General features: G+C 36.6%; 1 protein-coding gene across 5 annotated transcripts in view; it reads left to right on the forward strand.

Annotated features, from left to right (window-relative positions):
* Positions 1-20308, forward strand: part of LOC107702683 (calcium uptake protein 1, mitochondrial) — a 76277-nt gene that overhangs the window by 7243 nt on the left and 48726 nt on the right. For all 5 annotated transcript variants that reach the window (XM_016505069.1, XM_016505075.1, XM_016505070.1 and 2 more), the window contains exons 2-4: positions 5688-5852; positions 8112-8298; positions 18036-18198. In XM_016505069.1, coding sequence (XP_016360555.1) covers positions 5689-5852; positions 8112-8298; positions 18036-18198 — 514 coding nt within the window. In that variant the 5' untranslated portion in view covers position 5688. The remainder of the gene's footprint in view (positions 1-5687; positions 5853-8111; positions 8299-18035; positions 18199-20308) is intronic.

Genomic DNA, 20308 nt, shown 5'->3' on the forward strand with positions numbered 1-20308 from the left:
ATATGGTTTACATGTAGCGCGTCGATTCAGCATGGTATGCAAGACTCTCGCTCTCTCTCTTTGCATGTGTGAGAAACACAGCGCTATCAGTAAAGCGACGGCGAGTCGTGCGCCTTCACTCTAGTTTACGGTACGTCAAATACAGGTGCGCTGCGTACATACTGCGCATCCATTGAGTACATGACATGATCCATTGAGCACATCCAAATAGTACAGATTGCTTGATGCCTGTTTATCGAGTGAAAATCTGTGTTGAACGCCTCTCACACACATACTGGCGTGTAAAATCTAAGAATTTATTAGCCAATGGCTAATGTTAGACATTATTTAGTCGCCCAGAGTAAGATTTAGTCGCATTTGCGAGTGATTTACTCGCAATGTAGAGGGTTGTCATGTAAATATCTTTAGTCAATTTCATATTCTTTTAAAGCAAATTATCTTCCTTTGTGATTTAAGGGAAAAAAGAAAGACATAGGCTGTTTGTTTGGAGCAACTTGGGAGTGAGTACATTATATTAATTTGGGGTAAACTATTTCTTAAAACCTGACTTGACCTGATGATATCCAGATTACAGTTAGCCCTATAGATGGGTAGTCATCATAGGTGCATTTGCACATAGTTAAATGCCACAAAGTTTGATCAATTTAGTTAATTACTGTCCAAAATATTATATAAAAGACTTAGAGCAACTGTAATGGGACTGACTAAGAATAATTTTTCTCTTTCAGAGAATGTCACTTGCGGTTGATTCAGACTTTCTGTGATGTGTGGATAAACTTAAAACCTTATGAACTGTCTTTAAGTATTTGCATAATGTGCAATTTTTATTACTTTAAAAACTGCTGTAAATTGACTTATATAATCACTTTCACCACTCAATTGAATCTCCATGAACTGTGAAGGTTAATGTTAAGGAAAGCATCAGTAATCAGTCTAAATGAGACACTTGGCATGGAGTCTCATATATTATTGTATACATTTTGCCAGTTTTTCCTTCATCAGCAGCCTCGTGATGTGAGTGAAACACATTGTACTTAACCATGATGTACTTGTCTGCTATGAAAATTGTCTATGATGAAAATCTTTTAAAAATAATGACAAATTTAGTTCAAAACACTATGGTGTCACCCTAACATATTCCCTTTTAATTCCTTGTTTCATTATTAATTCAGAAGTTAACATGCTCATCATAAAAGAAGTAGGTTTAAGTCACCATGAATTGCATTTTTAATGTATTTTCGAAAAATTCAAAGATACAGATTAAAAAAAAGATGAGCATCACCCGTGTTGCCAGATTGGGCGGTTTTGAATTTTATTGTGCGGGTAAAAATTGGCTTGGGCGGGTGGACAAAATTTGGGTGGTTTGGAGTCGTCAGTTTGGCGGTTTTCAAACATATAAATTGTATAGGCTAATTGGTTAACAAACAAGCCCAAGTTTGCATATACTGCATCCAATCAGTCATCACGATGTTAAACACACACGCACACTGCAAAGACTACTTACTGCAAAGACGATCACTTATATTGGGCACTTTTTTGCATTTAAATTCTGACTGTTTACATTGAAAATGGTGCATGTGTTTTTTCGAGGGTTTCAGTTAATTTCTTGATTGCCGTTTTGACAGTGTCTGCTTGCATATTGTAATCATATTTGGTAATTCTCTTGAATGTATTTGCCCCGCTTTGATCCATGGGAAATTTATCTAACGCTATTTTTATATTCTTTTGTTTTAAGGAGTTAAAAATGGCTCTTATCAACCTTGATTGACATATTCTATCAAATTATTTTTAAAGTTTTGGGTGTTTTTTTGTTGGAGTGGGCGTGTTTTTGTGAGCTTTTGGGCTGGAAATCGTCCATCCAATCTGGCAACACTGAGCATCACTGACCTAGGAGTACAAGCATGTAGAGAGCAAAGCTAACAGACATGGACTAAAATCAACAAAACTTTTTATTAAAGAAATTGGTAACACTTTATTTTAAGAAACAAATTATACTCACTATTAACTAGCATGCATATTACTAACATATTGACTGTTTATTAGTACTTATAGAGCACAATATTAATGCCTTTTTCTGCATGACCATATTTTAGATCCCTTAATCGTACCCCATACCTAAACATAACTACCTTACTAACTATTAAGGAGTTTATTGAGGCAAAAGCCATAGTTTATAGTTCATTAATAGTGAGAATTGTACCTTAAAATAAAATGTGACCAAAAGTTGTTTTAACTGTTAATCATACTGTTGGTTTACTGCTGCCCAAATGTGTTATCTACACCAGCTTCAGTCCCCATTGGAAGTAACATTTTAATGAAAAGCTCATCATAATTACAATTAAACTGTGCAAACATTACATTAATAACATTGTAATGGCCATAACAAAAGCCTTGCAATGTGAAGTCCCAGAAAGTGTTCTTCGAGAAGGCTTGAACCAGTTGCACTCACTCTGATAGAACCCACCGGGGTGTTTACTGGGCTAAAGTATCTGCTCCATTTGAAGAGTTCTGCACAGCTCTCAGTCAAAGTCCCACTGTCCCTCAGCCCCAGAGACCAGCGCCATCAGTCTGCAATGTCACGCACAAGTGCTCACTCCAATTAGCATGTAGCGCTCCCACTCTCATTATGTTCTGCTGAATCAGGACCTCAATCAAAATACAGTCAATATTGGAAAACGGACAGGTGGCTCTTCTAGCCTCTACGGAGCTTTTGCCTTCCTACGAACGAGGCAGAACACACAGGGAGAGTTCGCCAGTTCCTCTCTGCCTACAGTTTGATGTCAAAAGATGCGAAAGACATAAGTAGCTCTTTTCTAGGAAAAATGAGCAGATGCTGGTTTGTTTATGTGGGGGAGTCTGACAAATTTGCCATAAAAGAAGATTGATAATCACAGGTCTCAAGAGCTATCCTGTGGCTTCACTCAAAAGTTGTTAGATGTACACAGTTTGACTGCAATATGTTAACCCCTGTAACAAGAGCAGTTCTCCCAAAACTGAAAATGAGTCATTTACTTTGTGATTGTGACTTTTCTTGAAATTTTGTTTTGAAAGGTGGAATTTGGAAGAATATGTGCTCTTTCAGTGAATGGAGATGGATGGTGTTAACTGCCAAAATTACATACAAAGCACCATAAAAGTATCCCAAGTGGTCCATATATCTTGTGAGCTGTTCTCCAAGTCTTCTAAAGTCATTCAGTAGCATTGTGCTGTGAATATACCAAACCGCATAAACAGTTCTGTAGCTCTCAAATCAAATTCGATGCCTTAGACTAGGGGTGTTTAGTCCTGCTCCTGGAGGGCTGACATCCTGTAGAGTTTAAGTCCAACACACACCTGCCTGGAAGTTTCTAGCGAGTCTGAAAAGCTTGATTAGCTGTTTCAGATGCGTTTAATAAGGGTTGGAGTTAAACTGCAGGACAGTGACCCTTCAGGAACAAGTTTGGACACTCCTGCTTTAGACACATTGTAGGTTTGACATCAGTGACCTCTCTCTGGTCATGAGACACATGAGAACAAACAATGTCCTCATGTTGTTTGGCCTATTGATGCAGACATAACTTTGAAGAAGAGCTAGAGCCAGAAGAGCTTGAATAATATTCGATTCATAAGACCATGATCGTGAACTTAAATGGCATGATATCAAATTAAGCTAATGGTTTCAATAGGTGTTGTGATGTGATTCTATAAATAGTGAAAATGGTCCGGGCAGTTGAGAGCAGCTCTCTACTGTTCCTCTTGCATCTGCCTAAATAAATGCATATGCCTTGTTTTAAAACACTGATATTGCTTGTTAACAGGTTGTAAAGTACTTGAGTATTTGGTTGTATTTTGTTACTGTATTTGGGTGCTATTTTGGGAATGTTTAGAGGCCTAAAAACAAAGTTCTATCATGAAACTCTAGATGACGCAGGTGGATAGGTCTAACTCAATCTAATATAATCACATTATTATTCAAACGCCGCAGCTGATTGGTTTCTTTTCACATTAGCAGCCAATGATCTTGCTGCTCAACATTCAAATACTCGTCTAGTGCTTGCTGTAGCAGTCGCAGTGCGCTTCAGAAACCCTCCACCTTCCCCAGCTCCACCTGTATAGATCTGCTACGGGGTGATTTCATGTATGTTATACAGTAAATGGGGGTTATTTCATGTTATATGTGCAGCAGCAATATTTCCTACATGGTCACAGCAGCAGTGTAGCAGATCTGTTCCGCCAAGACCATACACATTAATGTTGTCATGTATATTACCATGCTAAACTCTCTGAGAGTTGTCGTGACAGAACTGGTAATATAAAGGGTTTAACTGCAGCACTGTGAATTTGGATTTGAGTTTGATATTCAGAATAATGCCTAGCCTAATTTGTTATTTAGCAGTCAAGTTTCTATGATAAATTCTAGTTTGTAATTGCTTCGTGGAGTATATTCCAAGTCACTAGTGCTATATGAATAGTTACCTTTCCAGACCCATCCCTTCCATGGCCTTTTCATGGTATTTTTGTTGAGGGACAAAGTTTATTTTTGGCATAAAATTTAGCTAGTTGCTAATATTTAGATAAATAAATCTGTTTTTTAAAACTAAAAAAGTTTACTTAGATGTGTTGTGGATACTTTTTACATTCACTCAGATTTTTCATCACATTATCATAGTAATTTGTAACTATGTTTTGGCAAAAGTTAGTTTTTTGCTTTTTTGTTTCTAAAAATTCCACCCTTTTCTACAAATCAAATCATACAAATTCACTAACTTGTAAAATACTTATGTTTTCTCATGAAATTGGGTTGAAATTTTTGGATGAATACTTTTTCAGTCAACTTTTTACTGCACTCTGTACTTTTAAAGTGCAGTTTCTCTTGTATATCCCATTTGTATGCAGATATTTTCCACATTTACTCATCTAACTCAATTATATCTCAATATAAAATTAAAGAACAGCTGAGATATGTTTCATCTCTCATTTTAAAATAAAAATAGCATTGAGTTTGCTGTATGTTATAGCCATGAACTGTGATTTGCTACTGGCTAGTCTGTGGCAGGTGGTATCAGGACATTTGCATTCCAGATTGACAACTTTTTGCATACGTCCCTTCAGACAGAATAAGTCATCAGTATTTTTGCACCATTTCCCCTGACAAAAAAATTGTACATTTTAAATACTTACACCTCCTAAAAGTTTATTTTGTCACTGTATGCTCACTTACAGATGACCTCAAAACTAAAAGACGTGGACTTAAAGCCACAAAGCCCCATTTCATTTCATAACTTTCTTAAGTCTATTGTTAAAAATGTGTCTTGTTCCTGCACTGCTGGATAATTCGTTTTTTGAGAGTGCAGGCTCAGGGCCGTGGGAGATGTGCTAGTGTAGGGGTTCAGGCTAATCCATGCAGTGTTCGTGAAAGATCCAGAACCCACATTTACAGTTTTAATTTCAGACAGAATCAAATTATATCACACCATTTGAGGCTGGCCCAAATCTCGGATGAAAGAGAGGCGGAATGGGCCTGTTTGACTTCGGATGAATTTCATTTCATTTGATAGTTTATAACGTTAGTTCACTGCCCTGCTTAAATATCTGAAATGGTGTCATTTGTGTCACTCCAGGAGATATTTGCATGCAGATGTATTTCTCATTCTGAATTAAAAGTATTATTTGCATTGTAATCGCTCTGTCTTTCCGTCTTCTTGCAGTATGTACCGCTTGCGGGCGCTGACGGCTGTCACTGTCGGGATGGTGCAGTTGTCAAGACGGCATCACACCGGTGCCTTCCGTTCCTATCAGCGGCGCAGACTGATGCTGGCCGCCCTGGCGGGGGTGACGGGCATCTCAGCCAGCGCTGGACTACTGTGGACAAGGTACAGCTCACTGTGGACACCTGTCTCATACAGGAAGTGTCTTACAAATAAAATACAGCATTATAACGTATAAAGAGTTACATCAGCTTTTGTTGAGGTGCTTCAGTGTTGCTTTATTTTTTGTGACTAGAGTGCCAGTAGCAGCACTAAATGGAATCAGAGAAATAATGAAATGGCAAAGTAACAGGTTTTTATTTATATATATATATATATACATACACACACTAGGGCTGGGCGATATGAGCAAAAATTCATAACTCGTTTTTTTTTTTTTTTTTGCTGATTTGTGGTATACGGTATATATCTAGGTATTTTCTGTGCTTTTGTATTTGGATTAAACAAATAAATAAACAAATAAAGTGAATGTAACCGTGTAGGCATATATTATGTGCAAAAGGGTTAAAATCACATTACATTCTAACATTGTAACATTGCAATCTAAAAACAAAAACAATGCTTTAGTTAAAATTACTAAACTAAAATGAAAATATTAAAGGGGTCCTATTATGCTTTTTCACTTTTTCAACTTTAGCTAGTCTGTAATGTTGCTGTTTGAGCATAAAAAAGATCTGCGAAGTTACAAAGCTCAAAGTCCAATTCAAAAGGAGATATTTTATTTAACAGAAATCACTTATCATACATACAAAAATCATTTCATACATACTTTTTTTTAAAAATCTGTATTGGTTGTGCTTGGACATTTTATCGTACATGCAGATGTTGACTTATTTTTACATTTACGTTGCCTTGTCTTTACGTAATGTTCACTTAAGGTTAATCTTTAATAAAATAAATGATTTAATAATTCTGTTAACTGCAGCCTTTATCAGATCTTAATGAATGAAGGAATATCTATTTTTCATACTGTACATTATTACATTGTGATGCCTACATTTACTTGCAGCATTTAAAAATACACTTTTTTTTCTACTGTGCTTTATTTTTATTTTTTGACAAAAAAAACACTTTAACACTTTAACAGTATAAAAAAAACACTCAAAAAAAAATGTCACTTTAACAGTATAGGCCAGCATTTTTATATTGGCGCATCCATAGAAATAAGACCATAAAATGTTCTTTGTTTAGTAAGATTCAGAAAGATTCAGTTTTTGGGGAAGTCACCCTAGGAATGGCTTACATATAGCTGTGTCTGCATATTAAACTGGGATAGGAGAAAGTATTGTAACATGAAAAAATGACACATTTCACCTTTAACGTAAGTGTCCTTAGAGCCCATATCTGCAGAGATTCATCTGCAGTCTGGGCGAAGGCCAGTGCTGTGTGTGTGTGTGTGTGTGTGTGGGTGTGTGTGTGTGTGTGGGTGTGTGAATAGAGCAGCTGATATGTCAGCAATATAGAGAAATGCATCTGGGACGTGATCTATAGAATGAAGGAGTTATGGGACGAGGTGGCATTTCGGTTTTCAGTCTGTGCAGTCATTTTCTCTGTGTCTCATTATATTGAATTATTGAACAAACCTTCAAACACACATCCCATCAACACAACGGCAGGCCTTTTTTCAATTACTGCTTTTTGTCCTGAAGATATTGACCTCGTAGCACTCCTCGTTGACTTTTAGTATGAGGCACACCTCTAGAGATAAATACACATTGACAATGTTGGTTCCCATGTGTAATGGTGAGTAAAAATACATTTTTACAGTTTTTTTTAAGAAAATATGTGAGGGATTTGCCTAAGCAGAACTCACTACCGTGTCAAGAGTGTTGCTATGCAGGTGCTTATGTGTTCAGAGTGATTTTTAACACATTGTTATGTGGTTGCTAGCTGGACCAAGCCAGAAGTGCATCTAGAAATGTTTTATATTGCTTTTTTAGTGTAATCTATGGGGTTTTTTGTTATATCGTCCAGCAGAAATTGTAGGTCTGATTGCTTAAAAAGAATTGTAAGAGGACGCATGACAAAAATTGTACACAGTTTGCTAGATTAAGCATATTAGAATGATTTCTGAAGGATCATGTGACACTTACGACTGAAAATTCAGCTTTGCATCAAAGGAATAAAATACATTTTAAAATATTTTAAAATAGAAAACAGTTCTTTTAAATTGTAATAATACTTCACAATATTCCGATTTTTTTTTACTGTATTTTCATCTAATAAATGCAGCCTTGGTGAACACAATAATTTTTTCAAAACCATTAAAAATTTTATTTATTTCAACTTTTGCCGGCAGAGTACAGTATTACTAGTGTATACTTTTCAGTGTGACTTATCTGCATGCTCTCTTCTGATTGGCAGAGCATATGCAGAGGCGGGGTCTTCAGTCAAGCATGAGGAGCAGATGAAGGAGGAGGAGCCTCTGAAGGATGTGGTGGAGGAGGCGGAGTCAGACGGCGCTCTCGAGTCGAGTAGCGGGGAGGAGGAAGACGAGGCAGGCACAGAAGGGAAGAAAAAGAAACAAAGAGTCGGCTTCCGTGACCGCAAGGTGATCAATGCACAACATGCACATTATCTCAATCGCATCATGATGAGGTCAGGTTCATCCAGCCAATATCTGATGCATTCATCTGGCTTCACCATGTGCAGACGAAATGTGAACCCATCACATCTAATCGACATGCAAATCCACAGTCATGAAATCAACCTGCATATTTCTGAATTGGGTTTCATCTGATGTGCCATCAGTAGGAACGTGGCAGAGCGACAATAACAGAGTTAATGAATTGCAGCTGACATTAACTGTGGGGAAAATGTGATATTAAAGCAGCATCTGGGACAGGCAAGTGTGGGACTTGCTGATTAAAGGGAAAGAGCAGAAAGGATGAGAGAAATAAGAAAATGAATGACGCTGTTGTTTTGAGCAGTAGTTGATTTGTTCCTTTTAAATGGGGCACATAAAAAAAGGCCTCTTCCTAATATACTTTGTTCTAAGTAATAATACATTTCACAACCAATGTGAAGGAATGCAAAACAATTTATCTTCATATTTTTCAGCCTTTTGACAGCTTTCTATTTTTATATTTGCTGAACCACTTTTTTTTATTATTTTGATAAGCCACTATTTCAACCAAACAGTATCCAAACAGTTACTGTATTTAAAAGTGCTTCAAAAATAAATACGTGAAAATGAAATAGTTCACCCAAAAATTATGCAGAGTACCAATGAGGTTTGTTCTTGCAAGCACATTCGAGCTTCTGCAAGAACCAATTAGGCTTGGTCTTGCATGTCAAGCAAGTATGGTTGAGCTTCCATTTACCATATTTGGGGCCAGATTTACTAAACAGGGCAAATTAGCGTTAGAGCGCAATTCTATAAAAGTGCCGATGGGAGGGGAAAAGTCTGCAGGTGATTTACTGACAACACATTTAAAGAACACAGATGCAGCCAGATCATTTCCGTAATGGCCAGCGCAAATTACCACCTGCTTTAAAGGGTTAGTTCACCCAAAAATGACAAACACAAAGTTTATTTGATGAAAGTATTCAAATTAATCACGCAACACGATTTACTAACGTTTGCGCTCGTCAAATTACTGGTATTCGCGCCATTGTTTAATGGCCAAAAAAGCATGTCTTAAAGGGTTAGTTCACCCAAAAATGAAAATTAGCCCATGTTTTACTCACCCTCAAAGCAGCCTAGGTGTATATGACTTTCTTCTTTCAGACTGATCCAATCAGAGTTATATTAAAAAGTATCCTGGCTCTTCCAAGCGTTAGAATGGGAGTAGGTGGGTGTTTTTGTTCAACAGTCCAAAAGTAGTCAAATAAAGCACGCGCATCCATAATAAAACATGCCTCGCATGGCTCTGGGTCATGAATAAAGACCTCCTATAGCGAATCGATGCATTTTTGTAAGAAAAATATCCATATTTAAAATGTTATAAACACTTTTTTCCTCACTTCTGCTGACTGATATGCAAGCCATTCCGGCGGATGACGTAGGACGTATGCGTCACACACGCGCCGGTGATACGTGACGAACGCGGAAGCGTGGAGGAGAGAGAACAAAACAAAACGTCGTCACGAATTAGAAGCCCAAAATGAGGATTTGTAAAGAAAAATGTCGGAGGATTTCGATTATAAGCCAAGAAGAGACTGGTTTTCCTTTGCTAAAGTAAGGAAACTTTGCTTCCTTTGCTCCTGTAAACAAACTCACGAGACCAGCATATCTCAAGAGGCGTGCGCGTGACTCGTAAGTCCTACGTCATCCGCCGGAACGGCTTCCTCGTACAACAGATAGCGGACATGAGAGAAAGGTATTAATAACATTTTAAATATAGATATTTATCGCATCAATTCGCTACAGGAGGCCTTTATTCACCCCCCGGAGGCGTGTGAGGCACATTTTATTACGGATGCGCGCGCTTTATTTCGCTACTTTTGGACTGTTGAACAAAAACACCCACCTACTCCCATTCTAACACTTGGAAGAGCAAGGATAATTTTTAATATAACTCCGAGTGGATTCGTCTGAAAGAAGAAAGTCATATACACCTAGGCTGCTTTGAGGGTGAGTAAAACATGGGCTAATTTACATTTTTGGATGAACTAACCCTTTAAGACTTTAAGCTTTTTTGGCCATTAAATAATGGTGCGAATACCAGTAATTTGACGAGTGCAAAGGTTAGTAAATCGTGTTGCGTGATTCATTTTAATACTTTCCTCCCATAAAGTTTTTGTCTGAAAGGGAAACTCCTACAAATGCATATTCAATAAGTTCAGGTGCAAAAATAACTGTCCATGCCTATTCAGTGCTAATTCTTCACTGCATGTTTTTAGTAAATCCTGACAGTACTATTTTAACGCCGAAAGACGGTTTGCGCTGGCGCAAGCTGTTAGTAAATCTGGTCAATCAATGTTTAATTGAGTTAAAAAAAATAATATCTGTTCATCATATGAAGCAATCATGTCTATTTAGAAGACTTGGATTGAACCACTCGATTCATATAGATTGTTTATCCTTTTTAAACTTTTCGAAGCATGAAAGGGAATTGACTTACAATGGACCAACAGGAATCTCTCAGGTGTCATAAAAAATACAAAGTTGTCATATGTGTTACAAAGATGAACGAACCAAAGCATTATGGGTTTCAAATGAAACAAGGGTGAGAACATGATTACAAAAAATATATATATTTCTTTAAAGGTGCAGTAGCCAAAAAAGTGTGTTTATAGAACTAATAGAAATTCAATACAATTTTGGCTTTTGAGTGTAGAACATATTTCCTCGAAACTGAAGCTCTACTGTTGGACGCTGTCACAGTCAAAGAGGAATTCCCCCTCGAACAATAAGAACTGTCTGTCCAGTAGCGCCACTGTTATTTGTGTTTGCTAAACATTTTGTAGATTGTTGAGATGTTGTTTATTTTGATTTTGCTGTACGGGGTAAATAAAGCACTGTGTAGGCCGAGCCTATTTATCACCATCATTGGCTTTGGCTTTTACACATCTTTGTGGATGATGGTTGCTCACTGATTGAATTTCATGACATTGTTACTTAGGCGATGTCTTGTGGTTGTTTTTGTGTATGCGTTCTTTGAAAAAGGACAGAATTTATCAGGATGATTTATTTTTGCTACTCTGTGTCCTAAAATAGCAAGACGCTGCGGATGGCAGTGGTTCAGAGCCCTTTGTTTAGAACCTAATCATCACATTTCATCATAAGCTGAGAAACAGGAAGGGAATGTAGGTATTCTCTGAAATATGGATGCAGTGTTAAAATAAACAGCATACATCAAACCAGCAGCACATTAAGAGTGAAATTGATTCGCTGTAGGATGGTGGGGCTCTGCCTTTGATGGATGAGGCCATTCATCATGCAGTGGGGTACATTAGGTGGCTGTCTCTGTTTACACAAGCACTGCCCTCCAGGCCACGTCTTCAACCAATAGGGCTCATTCATAAAACACAAACAGAACCAATTTCTGGGTAACATTTGAAGACTCAGTGGTATAACCTTATAACATACAGTTGTAACCATATTTGGGGAGCTACTAAAAATAGCAAATGTAATGTTCATTGATTACATTACAAATGATTACACTAATGTTAAAATGACATTTTTATGTAATGCTCGAGTAAAACACTACCGTTCACTTTCAGAAGTTGTTGTAGGGGTGCTTTCCTATTAGAATCAGAATCAGAATGAGCTTTATTCACCACTTAAGTGTGCGCAAACGCAAGGAATTTGTTGTGGTTTTACAGGAACTCTTGGTACATACATACATACAAATAACCATATATAGAGTCATGGCCAAAAATATCGGCATCCTTGGTAAATATGATCAAAAAAGGCTGTGAAAATTAATCTGCATTGTTAATCCTTTTGATCTTTTATTTTAAAAAATCACAAAAATCTAACCTTTCATTGGATAATAAGAATTTAAAATGGGGGAAAATATCATTATGAAATAAATGTTTTTCTCATATACACGTTGGACACAATTATTGGCACCCCTAAATATTCTTGTGAGTAAAATATCTCTGAAGTATATTCCCATTCATATTCACAATTTTGAGAACTCCAGGGTGATTATGAACATGAAATTATCCAGCCATGGCTTCCTGTTTCACAGAAATATAAATAGGAGGGAAAACAAAGCCCAAATTCCCTTAATCATCCATCACAATGAGAAAAACCGAAGAATATATTTCTGATGTGCAGCAAAAGATAATTGAAAAAGATCAAAAGGATTAACAATGCAGATTACTTTTCACAGCCTTCTTTGATCATATTTACCAAGGGTGCCGATATTTTTGGCCATGACTGTATATGACACAAGATAGTTATAGAAGTTCACAGAACTGACTCCGCAACAGCTGAGTAAAACTGTTTCATCTGAGCATGTGGCACTTTAAGCATTATCGTATCGCATATAGCATTTTTCTTCAATATCGCAGCGCCCTAATCTGTATATAGTTTATTCTGCTCATATTTCATGATTTAGTCCCACTGTGTATTTTGTTAAAATGTTCTTTGTGTTGTGTTTCGGTATGTTTCCAGAATTATCCGTGTCATTTTTGAGTGTCCCCATCAAAAAGAGTCATTTTGAAGTGTCATATTGGTAATCTTCTTAAAGCACTCGAAAATTGGAATATTATAAGAAGAAACTAATAAGCAAAATACATTTTGATGGGTTTAAGTCATTCCATCTCATCCCTGTCCCGTCCACATGAACGAAAACACATCTCACTCAAAACTCTCATCTTGTTTGAATTAGTTTAAAAGAACAACAATTTCTTTCCGAATGAGTATCGATCCATTTAATCCTGGTTCCTAGTTTTTTACTGATAATGAATGCCTCGTCACATTTAGGTCAGATTTGAAGTCTTCTGAAGCGTGACTCTTTGCTTGAGATGTACTTTAATTTTTAGCTTTATTGATATTTTCTGTAATTTATTTATTTTCCCTTTTCCTAAATACAATTTGGACTATGGTTTCATTAACAGCCAATGGAAAAATAATAACGGACTATTAATTCATTCATGCGGGAACAACTTTGCCAATTGTATCACATTATGCTAACATTTTAATGGCTGTAATGTTTTTATTCAGATATTCGGAGACCACAATCAGTAAACCATTCACAGGTGATTCCCCTGAAAAGTGTAAACATTGTGTCTCTGTGGTACTATTAAACCATTACTCTTTTTTTTTTTGAGCATCTGGCCTGCCTGACACAGCCACAGTGACTTCAATGGCTCCAGGTTCAGGGCCATCTGTTAGATGGGAAATTAGTCAGGAAGCCCATTTGAAAACTATTGTTGCAGTTCCATTTGGTGCATAAATGACACACTTGAGGTTTAAACTTTACTAATTGTGTAGAGGACCACAGGATTTTTATAATATTTTTGTAACTATAAATTAAATGTATAAAATAGCCTACACTGTAACAAAAACACAGTTGAGTATTACATAAACATTTTCTCCCCTTCTGTTGTACCTCTTAAGACCTCTGTGCACAGTAAACACCCTTTTTACATATGAAATGAATAACAGCATTGATAAGTTATCATACAAATAGTAATCTTTTTTGCAATGTTAATTACTGTCACACCTTTGGACTTTTTTGTTGTGTTTTCATCCCTCATGTGTTCATTGACCCAGTTTCTGTCTCTCTTTGATTACTTTAGTTAGTTCACCTGTGTCTTGTTAATCATCCCAATTGTGTGAATGTGTGACGTTTGCTGCTAAGTATGTCCTTGCTTTGGCGCTTGTGCGTTTTTTTCTCTTTTCCCCTCATTGGTGTGCCAATGTCATCTGGCATCACTGCCAGCCCACTGTGGGTGCCAGTTAGATGCCAACCTGTCTGTTTCTATGACACATAGCTAGGGCTGCCACTAACGACTATTTTTATTTCAATAATCTATCAACTAATTTATCGATTAATCTTAACGATTAATTTCCCACAAAAAAATCAACAATTTTACTTAAGAATATTTTATTAAACTATATTTTATTAAAACAAATGAAATCCAAATTTCTATGAAATCCTTTTTTTAAAGCAAAAGTAAAGTGCAACATAGAGTGCAAGAAGCAAGTGTCCATCTCATAGTCCAAATCGCTGAAATCAAAGTTCAGTATTATAGTGTAAGAATGACAACATATCAACGTGTTCTAGTCTACTAATAATAAAATTATAATCAAAAAACACTTTTTAAAGGAGTATTTACCAGAAATGTTATTTACCAGAATTTATTTAGGAGAAAAATGTAAATGTGTAGTATTTCTGAAAAAAATACGTAAAAAAAAAATCAATTAATTGGAGATGCTGGAATCCAGTTATTATTAATTAAAATGGAATCCAGAAAATAATGGAAAACAGAATTTGGTAAAGATAAAACTGTAAAACTCAATTAATTAGACAGGCTTTTTGATTAATAAAATTTAATTTAACCATTAAAACAGAGTATAGAAAAATGAAAATGGAAAAAAACAGAATTTGGAAATACAACGGATTTCATAGGGCCCTATAATAATAATAATTTTTTTTGTGGTAATAAAAATAGATGCAAGTGAACAATAGCCTTAATGTACATTACGAATTACAACAAAGTCCTGCAGAAGGCGCCTGATGATTATTTTTACACATTACTGTGCGATCTAATACTTGTTTAATATTGACCAAGCACCATTTAATTCAAATGTCCACTTAATCTTTAATATTTGGCCATTTCTTTAGGACAGAAATGCTATAGCCACTGTAATTAAATGAATATGTGGACATCAAAACGTGTAAACTCAGAGTGAGGGTTTGAGCTTTTATTTTGAAACCGCGATGTATTCTCCTGTTTGCGTAGATTTCTAAATGATTTACCTTACAAATCTGATGAAATGGCGCACGTTGCGTTCCCAGATGAACGTTATAATAAACCCAAACTCACAACAACACGCAGAGATGGAGTTTGAGACACTCTAATAACAGTCTAATAATGTGTTTTATGGATTCTCGTCCGTAAAATGCGCCATTTCCGGTATTTTGCGGGTTAGTCGACGCGAGCAAAATGAAGTCGAGGATTTAAAAAAATCGAATAGTCTCTTTCTGTATGAATGATGTCATACAAATGGCAGTTAGTGATGTAAAAAGTTACACGTGTGCAAGTTGTGCACATTTGCTCTCATTAAATAGACAGGCAGCATGCATCATATTCTCCTATTAGTATTTTAGAGACGTTTGAGCCGCCTGCTTCAATGCCTGGATCAGTTTGCAGCTTTTACTCTGACATAGCACATGCTCATGTGCTGGAAGAGTGTTTGTTGTATGATATGAAATGTAACTCTCTGTAAATGCCAACTCATGTAATCATGACCTTTAATATTTCAAAACCATGTATCACCTTCACTTTAAAAGAAAAACGACATTAGCATTTCAGTAACACTTTAGTATAGAGACCAATTCTCACTATTAACTAGTTGCTTATTAGCATGCCTATTTTTAACATATTGGCTGTTTATTAGCATGATCATTTTCTACATCCCTAATCCTACCCAATACTTAAACTTAACAGCAGTCTTACTTTTTATAAGCAGCAAATTAGGAGTTTATTGAAACAAAAGTCATAGTTAATGGCGAGAATTGGACCTTAAAATAAAGTGTGACCAGCATTTCCTGAAGGAAGTATCAGTACTTGCAAGGCAGCAGCAAGAAAGTATGATTTTGATTTTAATGTAAATGAAATTGCTTCAGAGTTGCTGTGCAGTTGTCAAGACAATCAGTGCGTGTATCGTTATCTGTCAGATTTATGTGAGCAATAAACACAATAAAACACTCTCCACATCTCAATAATGTGTACTTCCCTCTTATATAGTATTCAAAATCTGTAAGTCAGATGAATAGAGTGTTCACATACACAGTCAGATTCGAGAATTTGGGGGAAAAATGACAGAAAAGTCAGACTTGGTCAGTTGTATGACTTTTTCTTGTGTAGAACATAAAATATGATATTTTGAGGAAAGTTTTGACAATTTTTGTCTATGTATTGAAAGTCAATGGACTCCAAAACACTATTAGGCAAGGGCTCTATATGAGTTTTTAGCACTTGAACAATTTTTAACTTAAAAACACAACACTTATGGTGCAAAATCCTGAAATAAGTGTGAGGCCCAATGCAGTGACCAAGTATGTTCTTCTGACGCAAGTATAAACTAAAAATAAAAAAAATAGCAGTGGTGCGCACGCAGTGACCTCAGAACTTTCAGGGTTTGATTGACAAGTACAGTTTCACATTACAAGCATCACTTACTGCAGGCATTCAGGCAGTATCCCAAACTCCAAATTATCATCACCTCATCTTGCAATTACAATCACTTCTGTTGTCTAATAGCGGCACGCAAACCGACACTCAGTTAGCTTCGAAAATTGCGTTAATTAGCCTACAGTAGCCTGCATAATGAGTCACTCGCAAAATGGGCATTTGCAAAAGACAGCCAGATAGTGGAAAAGGAAGCATCATCAAAGGCTGGATGAGAATGATGAAACTGACCTCTATTGCTGCTCATTTTGATGATCTTTGTTCAAAAATACAGATGCATCCATCACAATAAGAGATGCAAACTGCACTAATGGCTCTAATTAAAAAATTTAATTGTCTCAATTAATGGTTGTCAATCAGTTCAACATTTTAATGGCATGATATGATGAATACATGCCCCCGATTAAAGATCATTTAAAATATTACATTATTGAGGCCAAAAAAATAATTTAATATACATCACAAATATAATTCATTCATATAATTGAACATAAGCCCACAGTTCTTTGCAATCCATTCAATTAAGTTAGTCAGTCTCACATGATCACATGATGTGATTGACAGTTATTGTCTAAATATACACAAACTGGACATTTCCATGCACAAGATAAATTATACAGAGTTTTACTTTCATAGCCAACCTGCAATGGATGAGTTTTCAGTTAATATATGCTCAGGCTATTAATAAGTTTTAGGCTGCTCTTGATTCAGAACTCAAAACAAAATTGGCTGCCGTTTTGCCATTGTTGCTGATATGACAGCCATAATGACAGGTTATTCTAATGAACAGAGGGTTAGATTTAATTATGTAAATGACCAGCCTTGGCAGGCTATGTCTATCTAGCATGCTTTATTATATTTTAGTATTATATTATTTATTCAAAGCAGCCTTATATAAGATAAAGTTGATCACAAAGGGCTATATAGGTTGCATAGGTAGTTTCTTTTCCACTAATGACTATTTTACGTTTTATAGCAATATGGATATTGACTATTGGCTATTTGAAAAAAGGGCGGGGCTGCTTGATATTTCCCGCCCTGTCTTCCTGTTTCAGTTAAAATGACATTAACACATAGAATAACGGTGTGTGTTTCAAGGCACTTCAGTGTGGACCTTTAACTATTAAAATTATATTGTTAAATATTTTGCTATAAAAAAAAAATTACTTTTGTGCCACAACAATTTAATTGGTGAATCATTTTATGTATCTGTTCATTTACCCAAAATGATTCATTACAATGTTATATTAGCGAGACAGGACATTATATATACATTATACATATATACTATCGTTTGGTTACGCTACAACGCTACTTGGATAAAGTAGCTTGTTGTTACTGTAAAAACGACACCGTTTTAGAAACACCTGAACTACTGTCACACTACTGTAGTATAAAAGAGAAAGTTAGGTAGTTAGTTTCCAACACTGATATTGACTGTAAGTGTGTGTTTCTTTGTGTGTGATACAGGTGATGGAGTATGAGAACCGGATCAGAGCTTACTCCACCCCAGACAAGATATTTCGCTACTTTGCCACCCTGAAGATCATCAGTGAGTACGGAGACCCGGAGGTGTACATGACACCACAGGACTTTGTGCGCTCCATCACGCCCAATGAGAAACAGCCAGAGAGTGAGTTTCAGTCTTTCTTGACCAGGGTTGGGCAACATTCGGATTTTCTAACTGGCCTCGTCAGACAGGATGTTGAATTGGAATCACAGGAAGAGGCATTTACAGAATTGAAAAGAAATTCAGCAGTCAGTGGAGAAACAAAATTATTATTTTTTTTGACTGACTATGTCTATTTATTCTCTAATACGTAGAATTTTTTTTCTCAGGTGAAACTACTGTTATAAAAAATTTCTTCGATTCAGTACTGTTAAAGAATAAGAGCCATCAAAAAAGATAAGATACATTTATGGGTGACAAATTGGTGAAAATTGTAAAACAATTAGTGAAAAATTAACTTGCCGCATTTAAAAAAATATTTACAATTTAATTTTGTTTTAATTCTACTTAATTAAATTTAAATTCTACAAACTGCTCACTGCATTATTTTAAATTCAAATTCAGGAGTTTGAAAGGCATTCAATTCGATTCTGAATGGTGCACATCTTGCTCATGTGTACAAACATCACACATCAGTCATGTCTCTTCGTGCTGAGCTTCCTTCTGTATCTGTGAATAGCTCTAAGCTTGACACACTCATAAATACATCGTTAGCCACTGGCCTTGGGCGAAGCCTGACTTCCTCACTCATTTCCTGTGCTCTAATCCAAGTCTGTAACATTCCTCTGAGGGCTGAAGCTCTGATATGGGGTTTCTTTACATCATAGGGTTTTTGACCTGCCATGATCCTAACATAGCAGTGAAGAAAACTGAAACATACACTGTAAAAAAAAATCCGTAAAATTTACGGTAAAAACCCGGCAGCTGTGGTTGCCGGAATTTTACCGTAAAAAATACGGTAGCAACGTTTTCGGTTTTACGGTTTTAACTTAGCAGACAGGTGGCGCTGTAGTGTGAAATTCAAACCATTGTCACAGTTTTGACCCTGATCTACCAGCTGATCGGGTCGTGCTCATCTGCCAAACCAGGGCTACGTTCCACAATTGTTATGCCCTTCACTTCGCTGACCTGCCTACGTCTCACGAACATGCTCTAGTGCCCACTACTGCTGAAACAGAACGGCCTAAACCCTTGATCACTAGGAACCCACTACGAATCTGATTTATTATTTACAACCAATGGGTGCAGGTTCAGTGCAGATTTTCTGTGATGTCACAATCAAAGTTGCATTTTGGGAGTTGGATCTACCTGAAGCATACATATGAGTTGACTCAAAATTTGACAGTTTGAGGATCTTTCAGCAGAAACTTCTTTCTCAGGGATTCCCCTCAAGAGAAGTGCTTAGGGAAGTTAGTGGGTGTATGTTTGAAGTGAAATGAAAAGCAGCCCACAACTTAAAATCCAAAACAACTATATTGCCTTTTTTGACGTATTCCATTGTGTTCTGATGTATTCTGTGCCATAACTAGGGCTGCACGATATATCGTTTCAGCATCGATATCGCGATGTGCACATCCACGATAGTCACAGACGCCACGAAAGCGCAAGCTCCCGAGCACTTTGGAAAGAAGGAGAAAGCGGCACGGCTGTCGTTTTCCACGCGTTTTTAGGCGCGACATGTGAACGGCCCCAAAGTTTGTCTACACTGGACGCAACAAAGCCGCCGTTGCAAATCATTTGAACTTTGTGTCAGTACGTCATAAAGAGAACGCGGCATCAGTTTACTGTCTGGGATTTGTCGTGTCGCGCCGCATCCAGTGAAGACATACAGCCTCACTAATTATAATGGGTTCATTGTATTTTGTCGCGTCGCTCGCATCCGGTGTAGACACTGTGAGAGCCACGCAGATGCACGTGAACTCTGAATTCTGTTCACTTCTGCGTCTATTTGTGCCTGAAATACTGTGCTCTGCAAGTGTCCTTGTAAACGCAGTTGCTTATGGCTTAGGTGAAGGTAAACAATTGAGAAAGAAAATGAATGTGTAACAGTATATTCATTCACAGCAGTTTAATGTTCCTGTTGCTTTCTCTATTCCTGTTGCTTTCTCTGTCATGAATCAGACAACAAAACACAAAGGAAAAATGACTTTTGTAGCTTTAACACAGATTTATTAGATTTAATTTATAGTGTGAAAACTATGCAGTGTTATTTTACATTTGATTATTCATTTTC

This window comes from Sinocyclocheilus anshuiensis, unplaced genomic scaffold, assembly GCF_001515605.1.
Source record: "Sinocyclocheilus anshuiensis isolate Anshui unplaced genomic scaffold, SAMN03320099.WGS_v1.1 scaffold6, whole genome shotgun sequence".
Classification (NCBI taxonomy): domain Eukaryota; kingdom Metazoa; phylum Chordata; class Actinopteri; order Cypriniformes; family Cyprinidae; genus Sinocyclocheilus; species Sinocyclocheilus anshuiensis.